A 24,165-nucleotide genomic window follows, 5' to 3' on the forward strand; every position below is an offset into this window, starting at 1 on the left:
TGTTTGGCAGGTGGACGAACTTTTCCGGTTGGGTTTTTTTGTTCAATTTGTTTCTCAGGGATGTTTCCTAGAGTCTCGGCCCTCCTACCACTTCGCCCCCTTTCCCGCCACCCTTTGTTGTCCGGAAGCCCGGAGACATCGGCGGCTGCGCTTCTGCTACTCGCTGCTCCGCACGGAACGGTCAGGTAACGCATTTCAGCGCTGTTGACCCCGCAGGTCTTCAGGCAACCCCATCCCCCTTCCTGCACATTCAATTATCGTTCTCCGATTTCCTGGGGTCGATGTTATTCTCTGCGGGATCTTAGAAGCCATTGCTTTAAATCTGAGAGGGAAAAAAATTGCAGAAAGGTAAGATGACTTGCCCAAGGTCATAGTGTGCCTAGACGGAGCCACGATGACACGCCTGGTCTGCTGTCCTGTGCGCTTCCTACTGCACGCCGCGCCTTATTCCTCTTGTCCCTTTCTCCTCTCGCTTTATCTAAGCGAAGTTGGTACCTTTTGCCTCCCAAGACTTATTTGATGGTCTCATTCCTGCCTCCTTCATTTATTCCTTTGTTTATTATTGAAAACGCTTACAGAGCGTTTAATCTTTTATTAAAAGGGTGTGTTCTGTAAAATTGGATTCAGTCAAAAGGTCACATTCAAGGATCCAGAAGGCCAGATGTGGCCCTGAGGCCACAGGTTCCTTAACATAGCCATTCAAATGTGGTTCTCTGACCAGTGGCAATAGCATCACCTGGGAGCTTATTAGAAACACAGATTCTCCAGTCCCTCTCCAGAGCTACTGAATCAGAATTTTTTGGTGGGACCAATGAATCTGTGTTTTAGCAAGTAGCGTAGATCATTCCCATGCATGTTAAAAGTTTGAAAAGCAGTGCTCTAGCCTGTTAGCTTCATAAAGGTGGGGACCGTAAAATTCTTGTTTACTAATATATTGTCAGTGCCTGGTATAGTGCCCAGCACAGAGTAGATGTTCGCTATATTTAATGAATGACTTTTTATACATTATACTCTTTTACTGAAACTAACACATTATTTAGTTTTTAGAGGTTTTCAATATGAAATATCAAAAGAGATTTTTAACCCCACAGAATAATATTGGATATTTGAGTTACTTAGAATTAGGGAATCTTTTGCACAGGTCCAAAACAGATGTAATCATTTGTGTTGTTCTTTTTCATAAATGTATCTCATTAAGAAATTTAAAGAGGTATGATCATAGCACATTAAGAGCAAGGACTTGACAGATTTGGGTTTGAGAATAATAAATTGTCATTTATTAACCGTGTTAGTGTTTATCAACCTTTTTTATGTCATGGAATATATAGAAAATATTTGTACTGAACCCTGGGGTAAAGAGAGGCAACAGACTTAGGACCACCAGCAGCCCCAGGCCTCCCCCCGACCTAAACCCGGCCACCCCAGGGACCAGGTGATCAGTATCTCAGCACACCTGTATCCATTTGTGGGGTAGGTCTTAGTGAGGCTTAGGTCTTAGTGAGCTCTGAGCTGCATGACCTTGAGTAAGTTCTCTGATTTTCAGTTTTCTTATCTGCAAAATGGGAATGATACCAACCTTATGGAGTTGATGTGGGTATGAGAAAATGGACGTAAAATATGTTGCACAAGGCAAAGCACATAGTGTATGTTAATAAATGGTAAATTACTGCCATTATGATTGTTAATAATTATAAAAAGCAAATGGAAAGGGCTTGAATTTAAAATTTTTTAAATGCATAGCAGTTGTTTGTTATTGCTTTATTATTTTGCATTGTATTTTTAATTTTTTCTTTAATGCATCTTTCCAGGACAAAAAATAATATCCAAAGATATTTTGGCACTAACAGCGTGATCTGTAGCAAGAAAGATGAGCAGTCTGTTCCAACTGGTGAGATTTCCAAGGAGACTTCAAAGAGCCAAGACAATGTAAAGGAAAGTAGGAAAAAAGACTTGTTAGATATTATTAAGGGCATGAAAGTTGAATTAAGCACAGTAAATGTACAAACAACAAAGCCACCCAACAGAAGACCACTTAAAAGTTTGGAACCTACACTTGGCAGGCTTCAAAAAACTACGGAAGATGCTCCAAAGAAGAGGTAAATTGAATTGTAATTTCAATGTTCTTTGATACTAATTTTTGAAACTCCAGTTAAGCTTTTTCTTCAAGTAAAAAAATATTTCTAATTAGAATACTTGGGAAATAATGAATTAATTAAGAATACGTATCAGCTGGTAAACGCAGGGACTCCAATAATTACTTGAGGAATGCTGTTATTGTTTTATTTTAAATAACAAGAGGATATCTTGTTATTCCATTCTCTACAATCTAGAGAATAGAAAAGAAGTGATCTAATTGAGAATTCCACACATTCTCTTGCATATATGTCAGTGTTACTAACTGCCATTTTATTGCCCCTTTAAGCTACTAATTAATAATATCATTTACATCTTGATTTGAAGATAGTTTCACGTCTGTAAAGGACTTGCTTATTTGAAATTTTCCATCTTAAAAATTCCTTCGGGGTAGAGTTTTAGCATATTGATTACAACTATCCTATATGACTTCTTTGGAGCAATGATTATCAGTGCTTTCAGCTTAGTGGTTTCCTCAGGGTATCATAATTACTTGTGCTTGTCAAAAGAGTATTATATTTAATTGATTCTAAGTGCAATCAGTGATATCTTAGCATTGTGTTAGAGGTTAAATGGCAGTATTTTGTTTTAGTGATACATGAAATGGTGATGTATTTTATTTTACATGACTGACATCATTGATTCAAGTAATAAGGTATGTGGTTATAAGATACCCATCACTGGCTTCTCTTATCAGAACAGATAATGTAGATTCTTGTTTCCCAGAGTGATTTAACATTTTTATGGAACTGCTTGGCTTCTACACTGTATCAAAAGTACTTCTGGAAAGTATAATTGAGTGGTAAAGAATAAGCTAATTCAAACAATGAGTGCCCATAATAGGTACCTCTTCCTCCTCCTTTTAGAAACAAAACAGTTATATCTAAGTATATAGAAATAAATAATGCACACACATACACATATAAATAATTATCAAGAATGACATTTATTAAGCTCCCAGACCTATTTATGACCCCTTGTGCTCTTTATTGTAATCATGCAACTTAATTATTAAATAACTTACAGAAATGGTTGAAATGGGTTGACTACTTTGGAAATAGTAAAGGTAATTTTTAAAACTGCTCTACAATTAGGTATGAATAAGACAAGCACAAAAATGTAAAAGGATTCTATACTTAGATTGCTTTGTAAGCTTTTTTTACATTCTTGTTCCACTTTTCCACTAAAACCAAAATTGGAAATATTAGAGGATGTCTTATGTGTGTGATATATATAGAAGATATATCTTGGAACCTTCTATCAGTGGTCTTATGTTCAGAGAAGAGAGGCTTAAGTCCTACAACTAAAGATTGGTGAATGAGGTACATTTTTTGGGGTTTTAAAAAATGTATCTTTTAGTTATTTTTGCCCCCTTTCCTTTTTTTAAGGAATCCCAGGTGCACAGAATTGGGTTAGTCATAATCCTTGCTTCATGATGTACTATCATCATTGCTCCATGTGTAGTCTGACTTTGTTTTCTTTCTTTGTATTATATATTTTTTTGTATTATGTATTTCTTTGTATGTAACCAAACTGTCAGTGATGGTTACCATGGCTACATTACAAATAACCCCAAAACTCAGTGGCATAAAACAACCATTTATTGTCCTCACAGGTTCTATGGATCAGCAATTTGGAGAGAATACAGTGGGGAAGGCTAGTCTCTGCTTCATGGTGTCTGGGGCTTCAGTTGGAAGACTTAGAAGTCTCAGGGCTGGATCATCTGGTTTGCTCACTCACTGTCCTGGCAGTTGATGCCGGCTGTCAGCTGAGACCTTAGCGTAGATGTTAGCAGAAACACCTATGTATGGCCTCTCTTTGTGGCCTGGGCGTTCTCACAGCATGGTGGCTGGGTTCCAGGAGCAAGTGTCTCAAGAGAAAGTGAGCCAAGAGGAAGTTTTATTTTTTTTTTAATGACCTAGCCTTGGAATGAGATTGGACATTGCCACCTTCAACCCTGTTCCACATTGATTTTTGTGGGGTGCTTGTTTTTTTATCACAGCAACTGCTGAGACCATCTTAACAAAGATACGATATCATCAAAAAGAATGCAGCAATATACAGTGGGCTGCTGTATTCTTGGGTTCTGCATCCTCAGATTCAACCAGCCACAGATTGAAAGTATTTTTTAAAAAAACAATAAGTAACAATACAACAATAAAAATAGTACCAATTAAAAAATACAGTATAACAACTATTTACACAGCATTTATACTGTGTTAGGTATTATAAGTAATCTAGAGATTATTTAAACCGTATGGGAGGATTGCACTGGTTATATGCAAATACTATGCCATTTTATATAAGGAACTTGTGCATCCATCTGTGGGGAGGATGGGATCCTGGAAACAACATTCCCATCCCACCACCCCACCACCTACCCCTGAAGATACCGAGGAATGAATGTATGTTAAAACTGTGAACTGCCAGTTTATATAGTTACTGGCAGATGTGGCTGTATTTCCCTATGGTACCCCAGAGTGCCTTAGGGCACAGTTTGGGAACCAGAGTTCCAAGGGGCGAATGTGTGTCTCCCCCACTCAGCTTTAGCTAGAGTAGAGTCAAGGCTGGGATCTGGAATCATCTGAAGCTTTGTTCACTTATATTTCCAGTGGTTGGTGCTGCCTGTTGGTTGAGACTTTAGTTGGGGCTCTTGGCCAGTACACTTACCTGTAGCCTTTCCATGTGGCCTGGGCTTCTTGCCTGGCAGCTGGGTTCCAAAGATAAATGTCTCAAGAGAGATGCAAGTGAAAGCTGTATCACATTATATGATGTACACTCACAGGTCACAGTGTGTCACTTCTATCGTGTTCTGTTCATCAAGGCAGTCACAAAGTTTCCTCTGGTTTTGAGGGGAGGGGAGATGGATTCCCCCTCTTGATGGGGTGTGGCAATGTTTTGGAAGAGCATGTGAGACCAGAAATATTGCTGTCTCTATTTTCTGAAAATATAACCTGCCTGACTTGGTAACCTGATACCTGTAGAATGTCAGCTATATTGTAGGCAACATTGTCATGACAAAATTGACCCCTGATTGATAGATTGCATCGAGCCTGGGAGAACTGCAGGTACCTGATGGGGACCCCATACTTAGGGCTTCCTTGAGTGCAGTTACTCTTGTTACTGCATGTCTTTCGCAGGGACCGTGGAAACTCTGCATGTGACGTTGTTACAAGAGATATTGCCTCCTGTGTCTGCATGATGCAGATCTCATATCCTAATTCTGGGATAACTCTGAAGTGTCACCCTCATGAACACTGCGAGGACTCCCACTGAGAGGGACACCCGAGGCTGCCCTGCTAGCCTGCTGTGGTTCTATCTGTTATCTTCCTGAATAGATGGGGCCAGGTGTGTCTGGTAGTCTTATGGTCTGAAGGTTTAGTGAAAGGTTTTTCTTATGGAAAATGTAAAACATATGCCAAGTATACAAAATTGTATAAACACTTTGTGCCTGTCACCCAACTTCAACAATGATCAAGATTTTGTCATTCTTGTATCATTTCCATCTCCTACTTGATGGTGATGATTTATCACTCTTTGTGTGTAAAATTTACATAATGTGTACAAATCTCAGCTGTAGGATTTTGACAGTGGATAAGCCCATGTAACCCATGCACTTATCAAGACACAGAATCTTTCCCATTTCCATCTTCCCAGTCAGTAGCCTTCTGTCCTGAGGCATCTGCTGTTCTGATGTTTGTTGGTTTGTTTTTCACCTTAGATTAGTTTTGCATGTTCTGGAACTTGACATAAATGGAGTCATACAGTGTGTACACTTTGTGTCCAACGTCTTTCATTTGGTCTAATGTGTATGAGTTTCATTCATGTTGTTGGTGTGAGCTGAGTATAATTCCATTGTATGGACATATCACAATTTGTTTATCCATTCTGATAGACGTTTGGGTTAGTTCCAGTTTGGGGCCATTATGAGTAAATCTTCTATGAACAGGTTAAGCACCTTTATGTAATATTTGCTTGCAATCTGTATTGTTTTTAAAATTAAATGGCATGTAATTAAAAATTCCACTAATTTATAATTTTTGAGGCTGATCCCTCACCTCTTTACTTTAACATATTGTTCTGGTTAGTATTTTGCTTCAGCAAGTAGCCATTAACTTTAACTTTTAACATTTCAAAGTTTATATAAAACCAGTAACTAATATTTGAGAATTCTTGCTTTTGTTAGAAATTGAATTGAATGAATACTTTTTGGAATGACAGAAAGTTTTCCTCCCAAAATCATTTTACTTTTCAGTGAACTAATGGCATAATAAGTAATCCTTCTTTTTTCTTACCTTTTTTTTTTTTTTTTTTTTTGAGACAGAGTCTCACTCTGTTGCCTGGGCTAGAATGCTGTGACATCAGCCTAGCTCACAGCAACCTCAAACTCCTGGGCTCAAGCAATCCTCCTGCCTCAGCCTCCTGAGTAGCTGGGACTACAGGCATGTGCCATCATGTCCAGCTAATTTTTTCTATATATTTTTAGTTGTCCAGTTAATTTCTTCCTATTTTTTTAGTAGAGACCAGGTCTCGCTCTTGCTCAGGCTGGTCTTGAACTCCTGACCTTGAGCGATCCTCCTGCCTCAGCCTCTCAGAGTGCTAGGATTACAGGCGTGAGCCACTGCGCCCGGCCTCTTTCTCATTTGTTTTTCATTTTCTTTTTCAGAAGTGAGCCCCTGAGTCCTGAGTTGGTGGCTGCTGCATCTGCTGTTGCAGATTCTCTCCCTTTCGACAAGCAGACGACCAAGTCAGAACTGCTCAGGCAGCTCCGGAAGCACGAGGAAGACTCAAAGGCACAGAAAGATGGGGAGAGACCTAAAATTAGGTGAGTGAATCAAATAGTTATGTCAGTAATGTTTATATCTCAAAGTAGGCCATTTTCAAGTAGCTGATAATATAATACACACAATATGTACATTTATATATAAAATATACCTCATAAATGGAATTTTAGCAATTTGATTTTTTTAAAAAGTTACATCTCAAGTAAGATTGTAGTTTTTAAAAGACCAGTTGAATGATAAACTTTTCTTTTAGGAAGTTACATGGTTTCTTGTCCATGAAAAAGAAATGGTAAATTCAGTAATGTTATTAAAAATAACAGAATAAGATAGTTTCTCTGAGAAAATTAATTTTTTTTTTCAGTTAGTTTGCTGGTGTTACTCACAGTATAATAATCTTCAGGCCTGTTTCCTTCTCTTTTTTCTCTTAGTTTTATGTTTGAGCTGACATCTTTCTACTTATTCTTTTCTCTCATTGCTTTATGCCAGGTTATACTGCTGCGGCCCACATGTAATAAGTAGTGGCCCTGCTTCGTTTTGGAGAGTGATCTGTATCAGTCATTCTTAATAAGCATGTGTAACAGATTTATCTCAGGAAGTTAAAAAAATAAATATCTGGACTGTCAGTCAAGTGACTCAAGGCAACAAATAAAAATGGCTAAATCTAAACTTTAATTTCCTTACTGAATGTAGATGCTAGGCCTACAGATATTGATTGTGCTTTCCTATCAGCTTCTCTGGATGTTTCTTAATTTTTCATAAGTGATACTTTTAATTTATGTTTTACATGAAGATTTCTGAAGAACATCTTTAAAAGATAGAAGTAAACGAATCTTAATGGTCTCTTACATGAATGTTAATATGTGACATTTTTTATTTAAGCATAACTTTTTATGCTATATTAGTGCATAAAAGTGAAATAGTAAGTGATATCAATCTCCTGTTTAAGAAAGTTTATTACTGTTCTGTAACTAATATACCTTCTTATTATTTCAGCGTTGGTAACATAATATCAAATATGAAAGTTGCCAGATCTACAGCCAGAGTAGGAACAAGACCAGAGCATCAGATTAAGTTTGATGAAGGATTTGACAATTATGTTAGCCGGGAGAAGACTGCTGAGCTTAGAAGAAGGTATCAGGCTTTGTAGCCTATTGGATTTTGTTTGTGTGGTTTGTTTTTACATTAACTGTAGATTTGCTTTATTGCTTGTGTATATTATTGCTGATGGGTGCCTAAGCATTAGGAATGCATTTACAGCTGTGTGCTTACTCTCTGATACCATTTCCTAGAGAAGGAAAGATGTCCTGGATTTAGCAGTCCTAGATTTTTCCATACCTTAAATCAAAATGAGCCCTGCCTCACATCTACCCATGCTGGATAGAGGTCCTCTGATTTAGAAGTGGAGCTTGCTAAATTCTAAACAGATAAACGTTTTGCAAGAAGCATTATTTTTTCATTCTTACTATAAGTGCCTAACACTATATAGTCATATATCCTCTGTATGTGGTCATCTTACATCATACCTTGAGAGAAATAACTACCATCAAAGAAAAAAAAAGGAAAAATGTCCATATAATACCTAAAATTGGTTAATAGATTATTTGTAGCCATTTGAATTTGCTAATTTGCTGTTAAAGATTCTGAGCCATGCCTTATATATTTTATAATCGAAAGTTGTTCTGTATTTAGTAGTGTCTGTTCTTTCTCTCCTTTAAACCCTGAAAGTGATAGTTTAGAAGGAGGAACTGGATATTGGCATGGTCTGACAAAAATTAACATCTTTGTAGCAGGATGCGCTCACAATTAGAGTATTTTCAATATGTTGTGTATCCTGTGGATTTAAGTATAATCAGGATCTTGCGTTAACTCCTTCCAGGTGTTAAATTACTGATTTGTACACAAAGACTGGAAAAGATGGTCAGCAGTTAACGCAGGAAATTCAAGAGGTTATGGTGACTTTGGAAGATTATTTGAATTACTAATTTAAATTAATTTAATATCCGTGACATATTATTGAACAAAGTAGAAAATGTACTTGGAGTTTTACTTAAGAATATTTAATTGAATCAGCCAATCCTCAAGAAAATTTAATTGAATCAGTTGTCTGTGCCATGATTCTATGCAACTACATCAGAATGGTATATAGTTTGATTTTTAATGATATTATAATAGCTGCTGTTACAGATTAGAAGGCAGCAAGGGAGAAGCTAAAAAAGTAGGAAAGGGGTTTCTGTGCATACAAGGCCTGTGTTAAAAAGCCAACTAAAGGGGAATAAGGAGAAGCAGTGGTCAGATGCCAAGTTGTTCACCCTGCTATGACATGGGCAGGATTTGGGGCAACTGAGACAACCCAGGCCTGGACTGATTCCTTCTGTTGGAGACTGATAGTTCACACAGGCCTGCCTTAGAGTCTTGGCGCTACCACTGTCTAATTCTGTGACTGGGGCACTTTTTGTAGCCTGTTTCCTCATCTGTAAAATGCTGAAAGTGAAACCTAGCTTAAATGGTTTTCTTGAGGAATAGAAAAGAAATACCTATCTATAGACATCCATGTAAACTATCTAATATATAGTAGGTACTCAGCAAATGTTCGTTCCCTTTCTTTTTAGTACATTCCTCTTACAATTCCATACTTTACTGCAGCATTCCCTCATCCTGTTTACCTGACACACAATTGAGGGATAATTTTGGAGCATAAAGGCCTTTGTTTACAAATACTTGGGAATCTGCTAGAGGAAAGCTTATATGATTTGAGATCACTTTAGTTAACTTTAATATCATATTTGGGCCGGGCGCGGTGGCTCACGCCTGTAATCCTAGCTCTGGGAGGCCGAGGCGGGTGGATCGCTCGAGGTCAGGAGTTCGAGACCAGCCTGAGCAAGAGTGAGACCCCGTCTCTACTAAAAATAGAAAGAAATTATCTGGCCAACTAAAAATATATATACAAAAAAAAAAATTAGCCGGGCATGGTGGCTCATGCCTGTAGTCCCAGCTACTTGGGAGGCTGAGGCAGTAGGATCGCTTAAGCCCAGGAGTCTGAGGTTGCTGTGAGCTAGGCTGATGCCACGGCACTCACTCTAGCCCGGGCAACAAAGTGAGACTCTGTCTCAAAAAAAAAAAAAAAAAAATCATATTTGCATTTTTTCCAATTAGTTTCATTTAGTAGAAAAAAGTAATGTAGTCTGTAAAGGAGTATTCAATTTTTTTTTTAAATTAACCCTCCAGTTTATAAACGTGTTTTTAATCTGCCAGTAAATGTATTCAAGTAAGTATGTGAATTGAGGCATAAAGCAGTCGATTATCAAGTATACAAGAAAATGTTACCGATTAACTCTGACTTTAATGTCAATAGTTAATTAAAAATGGTTATGTAAAGAAAGTTAATACTTATTTTTAAACTGCAGAATGATTGCTTTATAAGAGGGGATGTTTTGAATTATCTGTGGAATCTTTTATAATTATAATCTGTAATTAAACATTTTAGTGTTTTCTGCTCTTAAATGTTTACTTTAGTAGTTTTAATTGTAGCATATTATTATGGCTTTTTACAACACTGAGTTTTCTATGACTTTAATACTAAAGATATCAAAGAGTATGGCAAATTAAACTAATCTTTTCAATTAGGTATTTTGGAAACTAAACCACTGTAACTGCTTTCTTGTTTAGTGAAGCAAAAATTCAAGTACACATGTTCCTGTTTTTAATTACTGGTCTTAGAAATATGGCAATTTAGCTAAAATGTCTTGTGTGGGTCAGTGAAATTATTTTTAATTTCTACATAGAATATTTCATGTAAAAATTTTTTCTCATACTTTGTTGACAGTTTATAAATATATTCATTAAAATATTTTTTCTTTTATTTAGTCCTAGGAAAGATTTATTCAAGGGGAGGCGACTTGATATTTTTGACATTAAGGCAGTTACTGAAGAAGCAACTGAAACAGGTTTGTTAAGGAAAAAAAAAAAAAAACCACTGTTTCTCAAGTGGAGAAACACTCCTTTCAAAGATGTCCTTAGTGTTTTGATGGTATAATGGCTCAATATTTTAATATTCCATCCCATCATTGGCCTGGATCCTGCTTATGAATGTAGTTGTCAACATTGCTAGTCTCGGTCAAGTTTCTTCCTTGAAATGTTGCATTCTGTGAGACAATGGGAGGTAAGTGCCACCGGCTATATGAATACAGAGGTATAGATTGGCTGTTAATTTGGGTTAGAATATTAGTAATCACCTACAATTTGCAATGGATCTTTGTGCTGTTACACAAAGATAAGCTATGGTTTCTCAGCAGTTTCCTGTATAGTGGAGGAGATAGCCTTTATAGAAATAACTTATTGAAGTGCTTTTGTGATTGTTCAGGAGATGGGAAGAACATTTGGGGAATATATTTAATAGACTTGTAGTGTTTTTTCCTTATGCGCGGTTACTCTTTGTTCTCTATTCTTCCCTTTTTCCTCTTTGGGTAAGAAGCAAATTCTTCAAATTTGCCATTTTAATTCTGAAAGAGAAATAAGAGTATCCTCTTGCTTGCTTTAAATTTGGCTTACTGATAAGAGAAATGAAGAAACTCAATACATATGGTCTCCAGCTTATAAGTGATGAGTATTTCTGAAGAATGGAAGTTAGCTTTTTGGATCTTGGTAGAAATAATGTTGCATGTGATAGGCCTAGGCCAGCCTCCAGTGGCTCATTTAGTCTTTCTACCCATTACTCATCTAAACTTCTGATTTTCCAGCTATTCAATAACTCCTTGGTATTAAGGGTTAGGTCTCACTCATGTTTGTATACCATGTACCCCCTAGTCAAGTGGCTTATCTTAAATCTTAAATTCTTGAATCTTGAATCTTAAATTCTCCTTTGAATAAACTGAGTTGTACAATATCTATCCACAGGAAAGGAGTTAATTCAGTCAGTGTTTCCTCATTTGAACTGAAAGCAAAGCTAAAAGAACAACCCCCTTCTTGTATTGTGAAAACTGCATTCTATTGTGTATGATGAAAAGGAAATGCATAATGCAAAGGCATGAAGAATGAATCACCTCTCCTCTGTTCGAGTGGTATCCGTTAAGCTTGCTTCAAAACGGAATTTGTTGTCAGGACAGCTGCCATTGTCTAGCGGAAAGAGAAACTTGGAATCTTGAAGGAGACAGCTTACTTTTTTCTTTTTTTTTTTATTTCAGCATATTGTGGGGCTACAAAAGTTTAGGTTATGTATATTGCCCTTGCCTCCCCCAACCTCCCCCCCAAAAAAAAATCTTATTCCTAAGATTGAAATTAGCTGGCAAGGAAGCACTGAAGTTTTATGTATTTTATAAAACAATATAAAATGATTATACTCTAAGGAGGAAAATAGCACACAAATTTACACAATAGTTTACACATGAAGTTACTATTTTAATAAGCTATACTTGCATGAGTCTAAAGAATGTCTTTTGTTCCCAATTAAATACAAGAATAGCAGTAATGTGGAAACTTAAATTTAGCAATTGTACACTGCTGTTTTCCTACCACTTATAATAATGCCTGAAGTATAGTTGGCATTCAGTAATTACTTACTGACTGAGTTCTTCTGTCCCGTGATTCCCACATCTGGTTCCCCAGTCAGTTCTTACTACCGCTGCAAAGGATGTAGTCATAGGCCCTACTGGTTATCCTAGTGTAACCTAGAGTCAACAGGCAATATAGCTTAATTAGGCTTACATTTACAGCTTAATTAAGTTATCTTGCTGTTGTGACTGCTCTGTAAATATGGCTGATTTCAGTCTAACTGTTGTGATCTTTTCTCAGTATCCAATGATCTAGGCCAACATACTTAAAAAGCACCAGTCAGTGTGTGTTAGACACATTCCTGCACATAAAGGTGCATAGAAACAGATTCAGAAAAAGCAAAATAGATAAAGCTTACCTAGGTAGAAGAGTAAATGAGCTGTTTGTTGGGATGTTTCAGTGGGGTTGGCAAAAGTAGATAAAAAGGTAGGCTGGAGAATAAATCATATGTGTTCTATGCCTTTAACCCAGGAATTTTGTTCCTAGGAATTTATTCTAAGGAAATAATTCCAGATATGTGCAAAAGTATAACTATAAGGATATTCATTACCATAACTATAAGGTGTTTAAAAGAGAAAATATGTAAATGATCAAAATATCCAATGATAGGAAGTTAATTGTGATGTAGCTAGTAAGTGAAAAAAACAGGTCACTAAACTATATGATCCTATTTTATTTAAAAAATCAAATTCACACTGAAAAAAAGATTAAAAAGGTTTGAAAAAATAAGTAAAGAATAAAATTTTAGGGAAAAGAGTGGCTAGTGATATTCATTTTTTACAGCTTTATGAAGGTATAATTTATGTGCAACAAATTCCACACATTTAAGTTGTGTGATTCAGTGAGTTTTGACATACATATATCCGTGAAACTGCCAGTCAAGATAGTGAACATTTCCATTACTGACAAGTTTCCTTGTGTCCTTTGTCGCAAACACACACACACAGAATCTTCAGGCAACCACTGATCTGCTTTCTGTGACAATGGATTAGTTTGCATCTCTTAGAATTTTATATAACTGAAATTACACAGTGTGTACTCTTACAAAAGTGTCTGGCTTCTTTCACTCCGCATAATGGTTTGGGATTTATCTATGCAGTTGCATGTACCAGTAATTTGTTTTTATTACTAAGTAGTATATAATTATGTGGATGTATCACATTTTTGTATCCATTACCTGTTAATGGACATTTAGGTTGTTTCCCAAATTACAACCCAGATTTGGCTACTACAAAGAAAGCTGCCATGAGCTTTCATGTATAAGTCTTTGTGTGGACATGTGTTGTCTTTTCTCTTGGGTGAATGTCCAGGAGTGAAAAGATTGTGTTGAAAAATAGGGGTAGTCTTAACTTTTTAAGAAGCTGTCAAACTGTTTTTCCAAGGTAGTTAATACCATTTTACATTCCCAGCAGCAGTGACTGGTGGGAATATGACTCATTCTCGAAAAGATGTCTTAAATTTCAAAAGTAAATAAATGATTGAAACATGTAATATGATTGTGGTAATAAGGCAACATAATATCTTCCTCATTGGGTTGGTTGTGAGGATTAAATGAACTAACACATAAAAAGCATTTAAGTACCGAGGAAGTGCTAAGTTTCCATTAGTGGATAATAATAATATCATTAATATTAATATTCTGTTAATTGAATTTCTGTGGGCTTTAATAGTCGCACATTAGTACTAGTTTTGACAGACTAAAATAAACAGGCTAGACTTTACAGATCAAAGTCACATGTTGTATAAAAAATACATTCATTAAAAGACCCTCAAACAATATACAAATTTCTTTTTTCCTTTCCAGTAAAGGGGCCAGTGATTACCTGGCAATTGTAGTAAAACAAACATTAAGCTTGCCATTGTTATAGTCTTTACATACCATTTTTGTTGGCAGTTTTAGCTCTCAGTAACCTTTTATTAATACTATTTAATTGGGTCAAGGTCTGAAAATATATGACCAGTTCAGAGTTGATTATAACATTTTTTAAAAGAAGATACCTACATGGACTTCTGCTTATGTAAAATGGTTTTATTATACAGACACTTCACCTTCACTTTGGGATGTGGAATTTGCCAAACGGTTAGCCACAGTAGACGAACAGCCCTTTCAGAATGGGTTTGAAGAGATGATCCAGTGGACTAAAGAGGGTAAACTGTGGGAGTTCCCTATTGACAATGAAGCAGGTAAGTATTAACTTCAAAGGGTTATAAAATTTATTGGTTGAGATTATTTCTGCCGGATTCTCAATTTCAGAGTCTAGATATTTACCTGAATTTTAGAACACTGTATACATATCTTCATGGTGTCCTAAAAGAAATCTAACAGTGGTTTTTAAAAAAGAATTAGTGTTTCACTGAATGCTAGGAATTTGATAAGGAAAATGAAGAAGTAAAATTATATGGCAAAAATGCATCATGAATTTCTATGACATAAAAGGGGTGAGAACTGCAAATGATAATGGTTTTCTAGTTGCTAAGCAGGATATTATTACTTAGTGAATCTTCTAAGACATTAAATTGGGGGTATGAGATTCTGCCTAAATTTGGAGAACATTGCAACTTGTAAGGTCTTATGGTTGTGTCCTCTAGTCATAAAACCATTGCATTAATGAGGTGCAAGGTATGGCTGAGTGTAAAATTTGAGATTGGAAATAATTTCATTTCATACTTGTGAAGCCATTGCTCCATTGTCTTATGCTTTTGCTATTCTTCCATTTTTATCCTGGATTCATTCTATGATGTTTTATCTTCTTTGGTAACTTTTAGCATCTTCTCATCATAATATTCATAAGTTTCAGGGTGATGATCCCTGGTAAGGGATTTTATTTGTTTAAAATAATTATTCTAGGCATCATTGAGTTCTTTTAATTTGGGGACTTTATTTTTCTGTTCTGGGAAGTTTTCTTGTGTCATTTATTTGATAATCTAAGCCTCCAATCTTTTTCTTTATTTCTTTTTTGTTTGTTTTATGTTCTGGGAAAACTCCTCAACTTTTATCTTATATTCTTTCGGTTGAGTTTTTGTTTATGCTGTCATATTTTTAACATGTAAATTTTTGTTGTTCTTGGTATTTAATTACTTTGCCTCTGCTACGTACGTACCTATTAGTTTCCTCAAAGTTTCCTTTTATTTTGGAGTTTGTATTTGGTTAACACTAGCTGCTGTTTCACTGAGATCCCATACATGCAATGGTTCAAACAGGATTGAAATTAATTTGATATTATATAATCATTCAAGTTCCAGATCAGTAAGCAGCTGTGTGTACACAATTATTCTAGGATCCAGGTTTCTTCCATCTTATTTATCTCCCCTCTGTAGGGCATTTTCTGGTCTACATGATTAAAGATAGATCCCAGGCACGTTGTGCTCAGGCTTGCAGGAAGGGGAAAGATGGCATGGTGTAAACAATTTTACTATCACAGAGGCTCTGGCCTGAAAATGTCACATGTTGCCACTATTCAGATTCCGTTGGTGAAGATTTAATAATATGTCCATGGCTAACTCAAAGGGGGCTGGAAAATGTAATATTGCTGAACAGCCACATACAGGTTTTTAATTCTTTTACCATGGTAAAAAGGGAAAATGGATTTTGATATTAATAGAGAGGTATCAGTTTCTGCCAAAGTGTCTGTCACTTATGTTAGAGAATTTCTTAAAATGTCTGCTGTTCTGAAATCCAGATTCAAACTGAGACAAAAGAATTAAAAAAAAGTCTGCTGTTCTTTGGATATTTATTTATACTTGAGAAGAAGGCCATGAAAAGCTATTTATTAGACATGTGTGAATGGGTGGGACTTGTCAACTGGTGGCTTCATTTCAGAGGATTTAGGAAGGAGCCTCTTCATATGGTAACTCCCCTAACTGCATATTTATAATTCTTCTCACTGAGTTTCTCCAGTTAGACTTCTTCCAATCACCTGACTGGAGATCATAGGCTGCCGCTGTGGCTGTGCTCTGAGAACTGGGTGGGGGAAAGGGACTGGAGGCAAGGGGGTGTCTCACCGTTCAGCATACAGGCTTTCACTTACTCCTCTTATAAATCCAGTGACTTATTTTCTCTTTCTACTTTAATTTCTCCAAAAAGTAAACTGTCCCTCTCCTCTGAGAATGGATGAGGATAGTCATCTGGAGGTGCAGCTGGGAGATGGGACATGGGAGATCTTACTATTCTCTGAACCAATTTTCAATTAATCCTCCTGGGTTTTGCCCCCCCATCCCCATTCCTAACTTCAGGGGTACCTGGTGCTTCCAATTCCTGAAGCCTTTTGAAAGCTGTTTGCTTCTTACTGTCTTCCCCTTTTACAGGTATTTAGATTTTAGCATCTTCTGCTCTGCTAAGTCAGTTACTACTCAGATGTGTACTTTTCATCTAAAATTTTGCTCCCATCTCCTGTCCATTATTGTTTCTTTTTCTTTTCTCTTAGTCTTTGCACTTTTATGCTTTTTATTTCTTTTACTGCCATTTGGTAGGAGGGAGCAGAGATTTAAGCATGGATTCAATTCGTCACATATTAACTAGAAGTCCTTGTTACTTATCTTTTAACTCTGTTTAGAATGTCTTCAGTGAAGAGAGATTTAATTTTTATATAAATCCATTAGCCTTTTTCTGTTTAATCCATCTAGAACTTGTTTTTGTATATAGTATACTTTGTTTATCACTCTCCTTTTTTCCTTTGCTTTATATGTGTTAAAACCACTTGACTCTCATTGGTTCATGGGTTAATTCAGGAAGGATCTATTCATTATGCCATCCTGCAGCATTCTAAGTTAAAAAGACTATTGATCTACTTTATCTGATATTCATGTAGCCAGTCATGCTTTTTACTTTCTATCTATATTGTGTTTGAAGTGAATTTCTTGTAAACAGCATATGGTTGGATCATGTTTTTCTGTCTACTGTGCCAATCTCTGTCTTTTGATTAGTGTGTTTAGATCATTTATATTTAAAGTAATTGTTGATTTGTTAGGATTTAAGTCTCCCATTTTATTGTTTTTTTCTGTTCATTTTCTCTATTTCTTAATCCTCTGTCTTTTCTTGGCTTCCTGTGAGCTGCTTGGAACATTTTTCATGATTTCATCTTGTTTTATTTATGTATTTTTAAATATAGTTTCTTCATGGTTGCCATATTTATTAAAATATTCATTAACAATAATCGCTGCTACATTTTGAACATTTATAGTATGTTAGACATTGTAAAAGATCTTTATATGCTTTGTATCTATTTAATCTTTACAAAAACCCCAGGAAGGTGCTATTCTAATCCTGATATTAGGCCTGAGGAAACTGATGCTCAGAGAAGTTAATTAATTTGTCCACAGTCACAGTTGTTAAATTAGTGGCCAAACCTAGGTCTAACTCCAAAGTTCATGCCTTTAACTGTAATATGGTACCTCATTAATATTTTATGATATAGGCTTTACATTTAAAATTATAATGTAATGTGTTTTGTCTCATTTCCTAGGTTTTGATGATGATGGTTCAGAATTTCATGAACATATATTTCTGGATAAATACCTGGAGGGTTTTCCAAAGCAAGGACCAATTCGCCACTTCATGGAGCTGGTGACATGTGGCCTTTCCAAAAACCCATATCTGAGTGTTAAACAAAAGGTTGAACACATAGAGTGGTTTAGAAATTATTTTAATGAAAAAAGGGACATTCTAAAAGAAAGCAACATACAGTTCAATTAAGACCATGGAAATTTTTATTTCAAACTGTTAGAGATGGATGTTACAACAAAATAAAATAATTTTACTAAGTTTTTCTATATTATGTTAATTATTGTATCTGATTTGACTGGTATAAATGTTAAATTGTTTAAAAAATATGGTAATTGGCTGGGCGTGGTGGCTCATGCCTGTAATCCTAGCACTCAGAGAGGCCAAGGTGGGTGGATCCTTTGAGCTCAGGAGTTGGAGACCAGCCTGAGCAAGAGCGAGACTCCATCTCTACTAAAATAAAAAGAAATTATATGGACAACTAAAATATATATAGAAAAAATTAGCCGGGCACGGTGGCGCATGCCTGTAGTCCCAGCTACTCGGGAGGCTGAGGCAGGAGGATTGCTGGAGCCCAGGAGTTTGAGGTTGCTGTGAGCTAGGCTAACGCCACAGCACTCACTCTAGCCCGGGCAACAGAGCAAGACTCTGCATCCAAAAAGAAAAAAAGGTACTGGCAGGTTCTGTTGCTTCTTGAGGGTGTGGCCTCTGCTTCCCTGATGGCATCTTGAATGCTGCTTCCTCGGGGGAGAGGAGCACTGTGTCCTCACATGGCAGAAGGCAGAAGGGCAAAAAGGGATGAACTCTCTTTGTCAAGCCCTTTTATAAGAGCACTTAATCCCATTCACTAGGGAGGAGCCCTCATGGCCTAATCACCTCTTAAAGGCCCCACCTCTTGATACTATCACATTCACAACACCTAAATTTTGGAGGAGACACATTCAAACCATAGCAGGTATAAAAGACAAATATTTAATCAGACTACATGTCAGTTGACAATTTTACCTTCCCTGTAGCAGTCCTGTCTCAGGCCGTCACTGTCTATGAGTGGCTGGGAAGATCTGCCTAATTCTGAAGTACAGAGTTAGGAGGGCCATCTGCCTGCACATAGAGATAAGCTGCCTTCTCCAAAATCAGCTTCCTTCATAATAAAGGTAATATTCTGGCCTCCGTATGCCATACTCTTCACTGTCTATCTCTTAAACAGTTCAGAACTTGGTTAGGGAAGAAGCATGCTATTTATTGCCCCATCCCATACTTTCCTTTTTTAACTAAATACCTAATCCTTATAATATCTTAGTCTTTTATCACATATAAAAATAGACCAAACTGACATGATCATATTTTAGGAAAATACTATTTTCTCTTTTGCAAAAGGAAACAGAAAAAAGATAAATGGCTTAAATTGTCTACTTATCATAGCATAGAATTAGAAATCCCAGTCTTTGTGGCTGCCAAAAAAAATGAGTAAGTGGCCAAAACGAAAATTTAAAAAATTCTTTCATGACTCTCTTCCTAAGATTCAGTACATTAGTATGAGGAAACTTAATAGGTCTGAAAATAAAGATGTAAATTGCTGCAGAATGTAAAATATGATAAAGTCACAGTAGCCACAAGGTGGAAACAACCCAAATGTCTATCAATGGATGGATAAACAATGATATATACATATAATGGAATATCATTCAGTCTTCAGAAGAAGTAAAATCCTGATGTATGCTACAACGTGGAACAACCTTGAGGACATTATGCTAAATGAAACAAACCAGTCACAGAAGGACAAATATTGTATGAGTCCACTTATATGAGATACCTAGAATAAGCAAATTCATGGAAACAAAAAATAGAATGCTGGTTTCTAAGGACTGGGGGCTAGGGGAGAATAGAGATTTAGCGTTTAATGGGTGTAGAGTTTCCGTTTGGGATAATAAAAAAAGTTCCAGGTATGGATAATGGTGACTGTTGCACATGTGAATATATTTAACACCACTGAACTATATACTTAAAAGTGGTTAAAATGATAAATTTTATGTTGTGTATATGTTACCACAATAAAAAAAATTTTTACAGCCTGAGCAACATAACATGAGACCCCATCTCTGCAAAAGATATAAAAATTAGCCAGGCATGGAAGCACATGCCTGTAGTCCCAGCTATTCAGGAACCTGAGGCAGGAGGATCCCTTGAGCCCAAGACTTTGAGGTTGCAGTGTTGTAGGATGAAGCCACTGCACTCCAGTCCAGACAACAGAGCAAGACCGTCTCAAAAAAAAAAAATTTAGTATGACAAATCGCAGACTGTATATAATAAAGATACTCCAGCCATCTGAAGGAGGAATGCTGTTCTCAAGCCAAATAGAGGACCATATATCATCCCAGAGAAGAGCACAGTTAACAAAGGGTCCAGGAAACTGGAAGGGCTGGCGTTTGGTGGCTGAAGCCAGCAGGGGTGACTGCTGTGTTCATGGTGGTCTACAGTTCCTTACTATCGTTATCAAAGCCACCACTGGCAGGGTCCTTCTTGACAGACTGAACTGGTGCTGTGTATTTCACATACATTATCTCACCAAATTTTTGAAACATCCTGTAAAGTAGGCATTATTCCCATTTATAGAAATTTAATAACTTTCTCAAGTTTGCTAAGTAAGTAAGCAATGCAGCCAGCACTTAAACTCGAGATCAGCAGACTCCAAGAACCAAGTACTTTTTCCAGTAAATCTCAAGAATACCTTTTAGGAAGAATTAGATGGATAATAGAGAGTAAAAGAAATAGAAATTTCTTCATGTAGGTCAGTGAGATGCACTGACAAGATGACCACAAACGTAGGAACTTTGGAGTGGTAGTTAATGTGTAGATTAAAAATCATTAGAGTTTAAAGAGTGGAATACCAATGCAATCAAAGAGTTTCTGGGGGCTAGTTTGGCAGGGCTATTTGTGACTGACTGAGGGAGGAAAATATTAAAACCAGAGTTCAGTGGAGCAAATGTCACAGTGGCCCCAGAGAACAAAGAATTTTTTAAATGAGATGGTAAGTGAGAAACAGCAACTGAGAGGTCATTTTTCCAGAATCATGGGAATAAGGAAAATTGCTCTTTCAGACTCTAGGTCAACTTGTAATAATCCAGGGGCTGGTAACTCAGGCCACTGGTTTCTGACTTTGAGTGAATCTCCAATCCTTATACCTTCACCAAGAGGATCAGGAGAAGAAAGGGGAGGAAGGGAGTTGGGTCTGCCATGTGTCCAGCCCTGAAAATGCTTAGATGGGGAAGGAGTTTGAAATGCCCTAAAATGCAGTTTCTGAATTACATGGATTGAATTTCACCACGTGCTAACTGTTATTCATTACTGTGTATAATCAAGACATTTAAATGAGATTAATATCTTTATTAAATTTTCTGAGATATTAAAAATTAAGAATCCAGTTACCTCTGCCACATAAATTTACTTTGGTTAACGTGCTGCCATACTGCAACACAAACCAGCATATACAATCTTTGGCAAGCTTTGGTCCCTTCCACACCAAAGCTGGTAGCCTAACTTGAGGGTGAGGGACACACTAAGAAGAGTCAGGAATTATGAAGCATGAAGTGTAGAATTTCAAAACTGAGACGGACAAATATCTTCTTTCTAGTGCTGTCATTTCTAACTGAGGCTCAGGGAGCGTAACTTGCTGGCAATTTTATAGTTGATTTACGGCAGAGCTGAGAAAAGACCCCAGGTCTCAGATGAGGGCCTTTCCATTTCATCATGTGAAATTATTTTATGATATGAGCAACAGCGAATTCAATAAACTCATAAGACGAAAGAAGAGAAGGAGAATGCAAGTTGTTTTTAAAATATTTCCACCTTTTGTGAAAGCACATGGTTTTGGATGGAGAGCCATGCAGTGGCAGGGGAAATTCTGAATAGCATTCAAGTCCTCAGCACAGCCAGCAGCAGCAGGATGTGGTTTTCAATGTGTGCTATGAAAATAGCTCTTCAGATGGAGCCTATTCTTATTTTTAACTTATTTGTTATCTAATTCATTAATTTATTTAATTTTGTATAATTTAACAATTTCATTGACATATAAAAACAGTATATATATGATGTACAACTTGATGTTTGATGTACATTGTGAAATGATCGCCACAATCAAGCTAATTCACATATCTTCACCTCTACATAGTTACCATTTTGTGTGTTTGTGCGTATTTATTTTTGAAGTGATTTCAGACTTACAGAAAAGTTGCAAAACTAGTAGAGTTCACATATGCCCTCTACCTAGCTCCCCTCATGTTAACAGCTTACATAACCACAGTTCAATGATCAAAATCAGAAAATTAACTTTGATGCAATACTATTAATTAAACTACAGACCTTTGAATTTCACCATCCCCCCACACTCATGTCCTTTTTACATTCCAGGATATGATCCGAGATCCCATGTTGCGTTTAGTTTCCGGATCTCCTTAGTTTCCTCCAATCTGTGACAGTTCCTCAGTCTGTCCTTGTCCTTCACAAACTCTTTTGATGCGTACTGGTCAGCTGTGCTGTAGAATGTCCCTCAGTTTGGGTTTGTCCGTGTTTTCTTCATGATGAGACCAAGGTTGCGGGTTTAGGAGAAGACCACAAGGTGAAACGCTCTTCTCACTATTTCCTATCTGGGTGCAGGATGCCAACGTGACTTACCAGTAATGTTTACCTTGATCTCTTGGTTAACAGGGTATCGGCACGGTTTCTTCACTGCAAAGTTGCTTTTTTCCTCCTGAAAATGTTAAGCATCTTGGAGTGATACTTGAGACTGATCTAACATCCTATTTCTTCCCAAACTTTTGCCCACCGATTTTTGCATCCATCAGTTGGTCTTGCTGGCAGCAATTAGCACTGCAGTGGTTCTAGTGGGGATTTTGTATTTTCCTCATGCCTTCTACATGTATTAATTGGAATTCTTCTGTAAGGAAGAGTTGCCCTTCCCCCCAACACACACATATTTATTTATTCATATTGGTATGAACTTTTGGATATTTGTTTTGTCCTATGGGATATAATCTAATATTATGATTATTTATTTTGTTGCTCAAGTTATCCATGGAGAGCATTTTCAGGGTGGTTCTTACGTCCTTTTGACACACCCTCATCTTTCTAGAGCACTTCCTTACTGTCTGGCGCCATGAGATTCTCCAGGCTCAGCTTGTTCCTGCCCTAGTCCTGGAATCAAGAAGTTTTCCAAGGAACCTTGTTGTTGTTGTTGTTCGGTTTTTTTTTTTTTTTTTTTAATGGAGAATAACATTTAGAAACCACCATGTGGGCACTAGGTGAAAGCTTATGTCTTGATGACAATAAAGCTTATATACTGGAAAATTTACCAGTATAGGATCATTCAGCATCTTCAGAACAGCCCAACAGCCAATATATATAGGTTAGCTTTGAATCTGGTTGAAAATGTTCTATTTACTCCAAAATATGGTTCAGGCATAAATGCCATTTATATCAAAGTTAAGTGCTTTCCTTCCTAAAATGCTCCTTTATTTTTTAGCAGGAATATTAATTTGATTTTAAGTCTCATATACTTCTATCCATAATGTCAAACTAATTACATCTTATATTTTAAATAATAGAGTAACAAAATGTTCAACCTCACTGATAATCAAAGATATATAAACTCTACAATGACAATGCTGTCATCTTATGAAAATATTAACAAATGTTTAAAAGATTGATAATATCCACTATTGTTCAGAGCATGAGAAAGCAAGTCCTCTAACCCACCTTTTTGAGAGTAATTAGTACTGTTGATTGAAATGTAAAATGTGCATTTATTTTGTCTTTGTAATTCCATTTCTAGAAATTGAACTATCAGAAATTCAAGTATACAAAGGGGTGTGTGTGTGTATGTGTATGTGTGTGTGTGTGAGACTGCATCACTGGTAATGATGAAAAACTGGAGACAACTCAAGTGTCCATCAAAAAAGGGCTGGTTAAATAAATACTTTGAACCACTGTATGGAACAACTGCGGGAGAACCATAGAAGGCTTCCTGGAAGAAGTGATGCTTAAGTTGTGAACTAAAAGATGAGTAGGAACAAGCTAGGTGAAGTGTGTATGTGCATTGGGGTGAGGAGAGGACATCCAATAAAAGCCAGAGCATAGGGTTGCCCTGAGGCAGGACAGGTGGTGAATTAGGACCCAGGAGATTGAGAGGGAGTGATAGGGAGATTC

At 36.7% G+C, this 24,165-nt stretch overlaps 1 protein-coding gene across 1 annotated transcript; it reads left to right on the forward strand.

The window, feature by feature from the left end:
- MRPS31 (mitochondrial ribosomal protein S31) lies at nucleotides 1–18,223 on the forward strand. Its single transcript, XM_045567211.1, has 7 exons — nucleotides 1–185; nucleotides 1,809–2,096; nucleotides 6,800–6,958; nucleotides 7,911–8,048; nucleotides 10,782–10,861; nucleotides 14,505–14,648; nucleotides 17,927–18,223. The coding sequence occupies exons 1-7, from the start codon at nucleotides 61–63 to the stop codon at nucleotides 18,154–18,156; spliced, it is 1,164 nt and encodes a 387-aa protein (XP_045423167.1). The 5' UTR covers nucleotides 1–60; the 3' UTR covers nucleotides 18,157–18,223.
- The last annotated feature ends 5,942 nt before the right edge of the window (nucleotides 18,224–24,165 follow it).

Source organism: Lemur catta, chromosome 13 (assembly GCF_020740605.2).
Source record: "Lemur catta isolate mLemCat1 chromosome 13, mLemCat1.pri, whole genome shotgun sequence".
NCBI classification, from domain to species: domain Eukaryota; kingdom Metazoa; phylum Chordata; class Mammalia; order Primates; family Lemuridae; genus Lemur; species Lemur catta.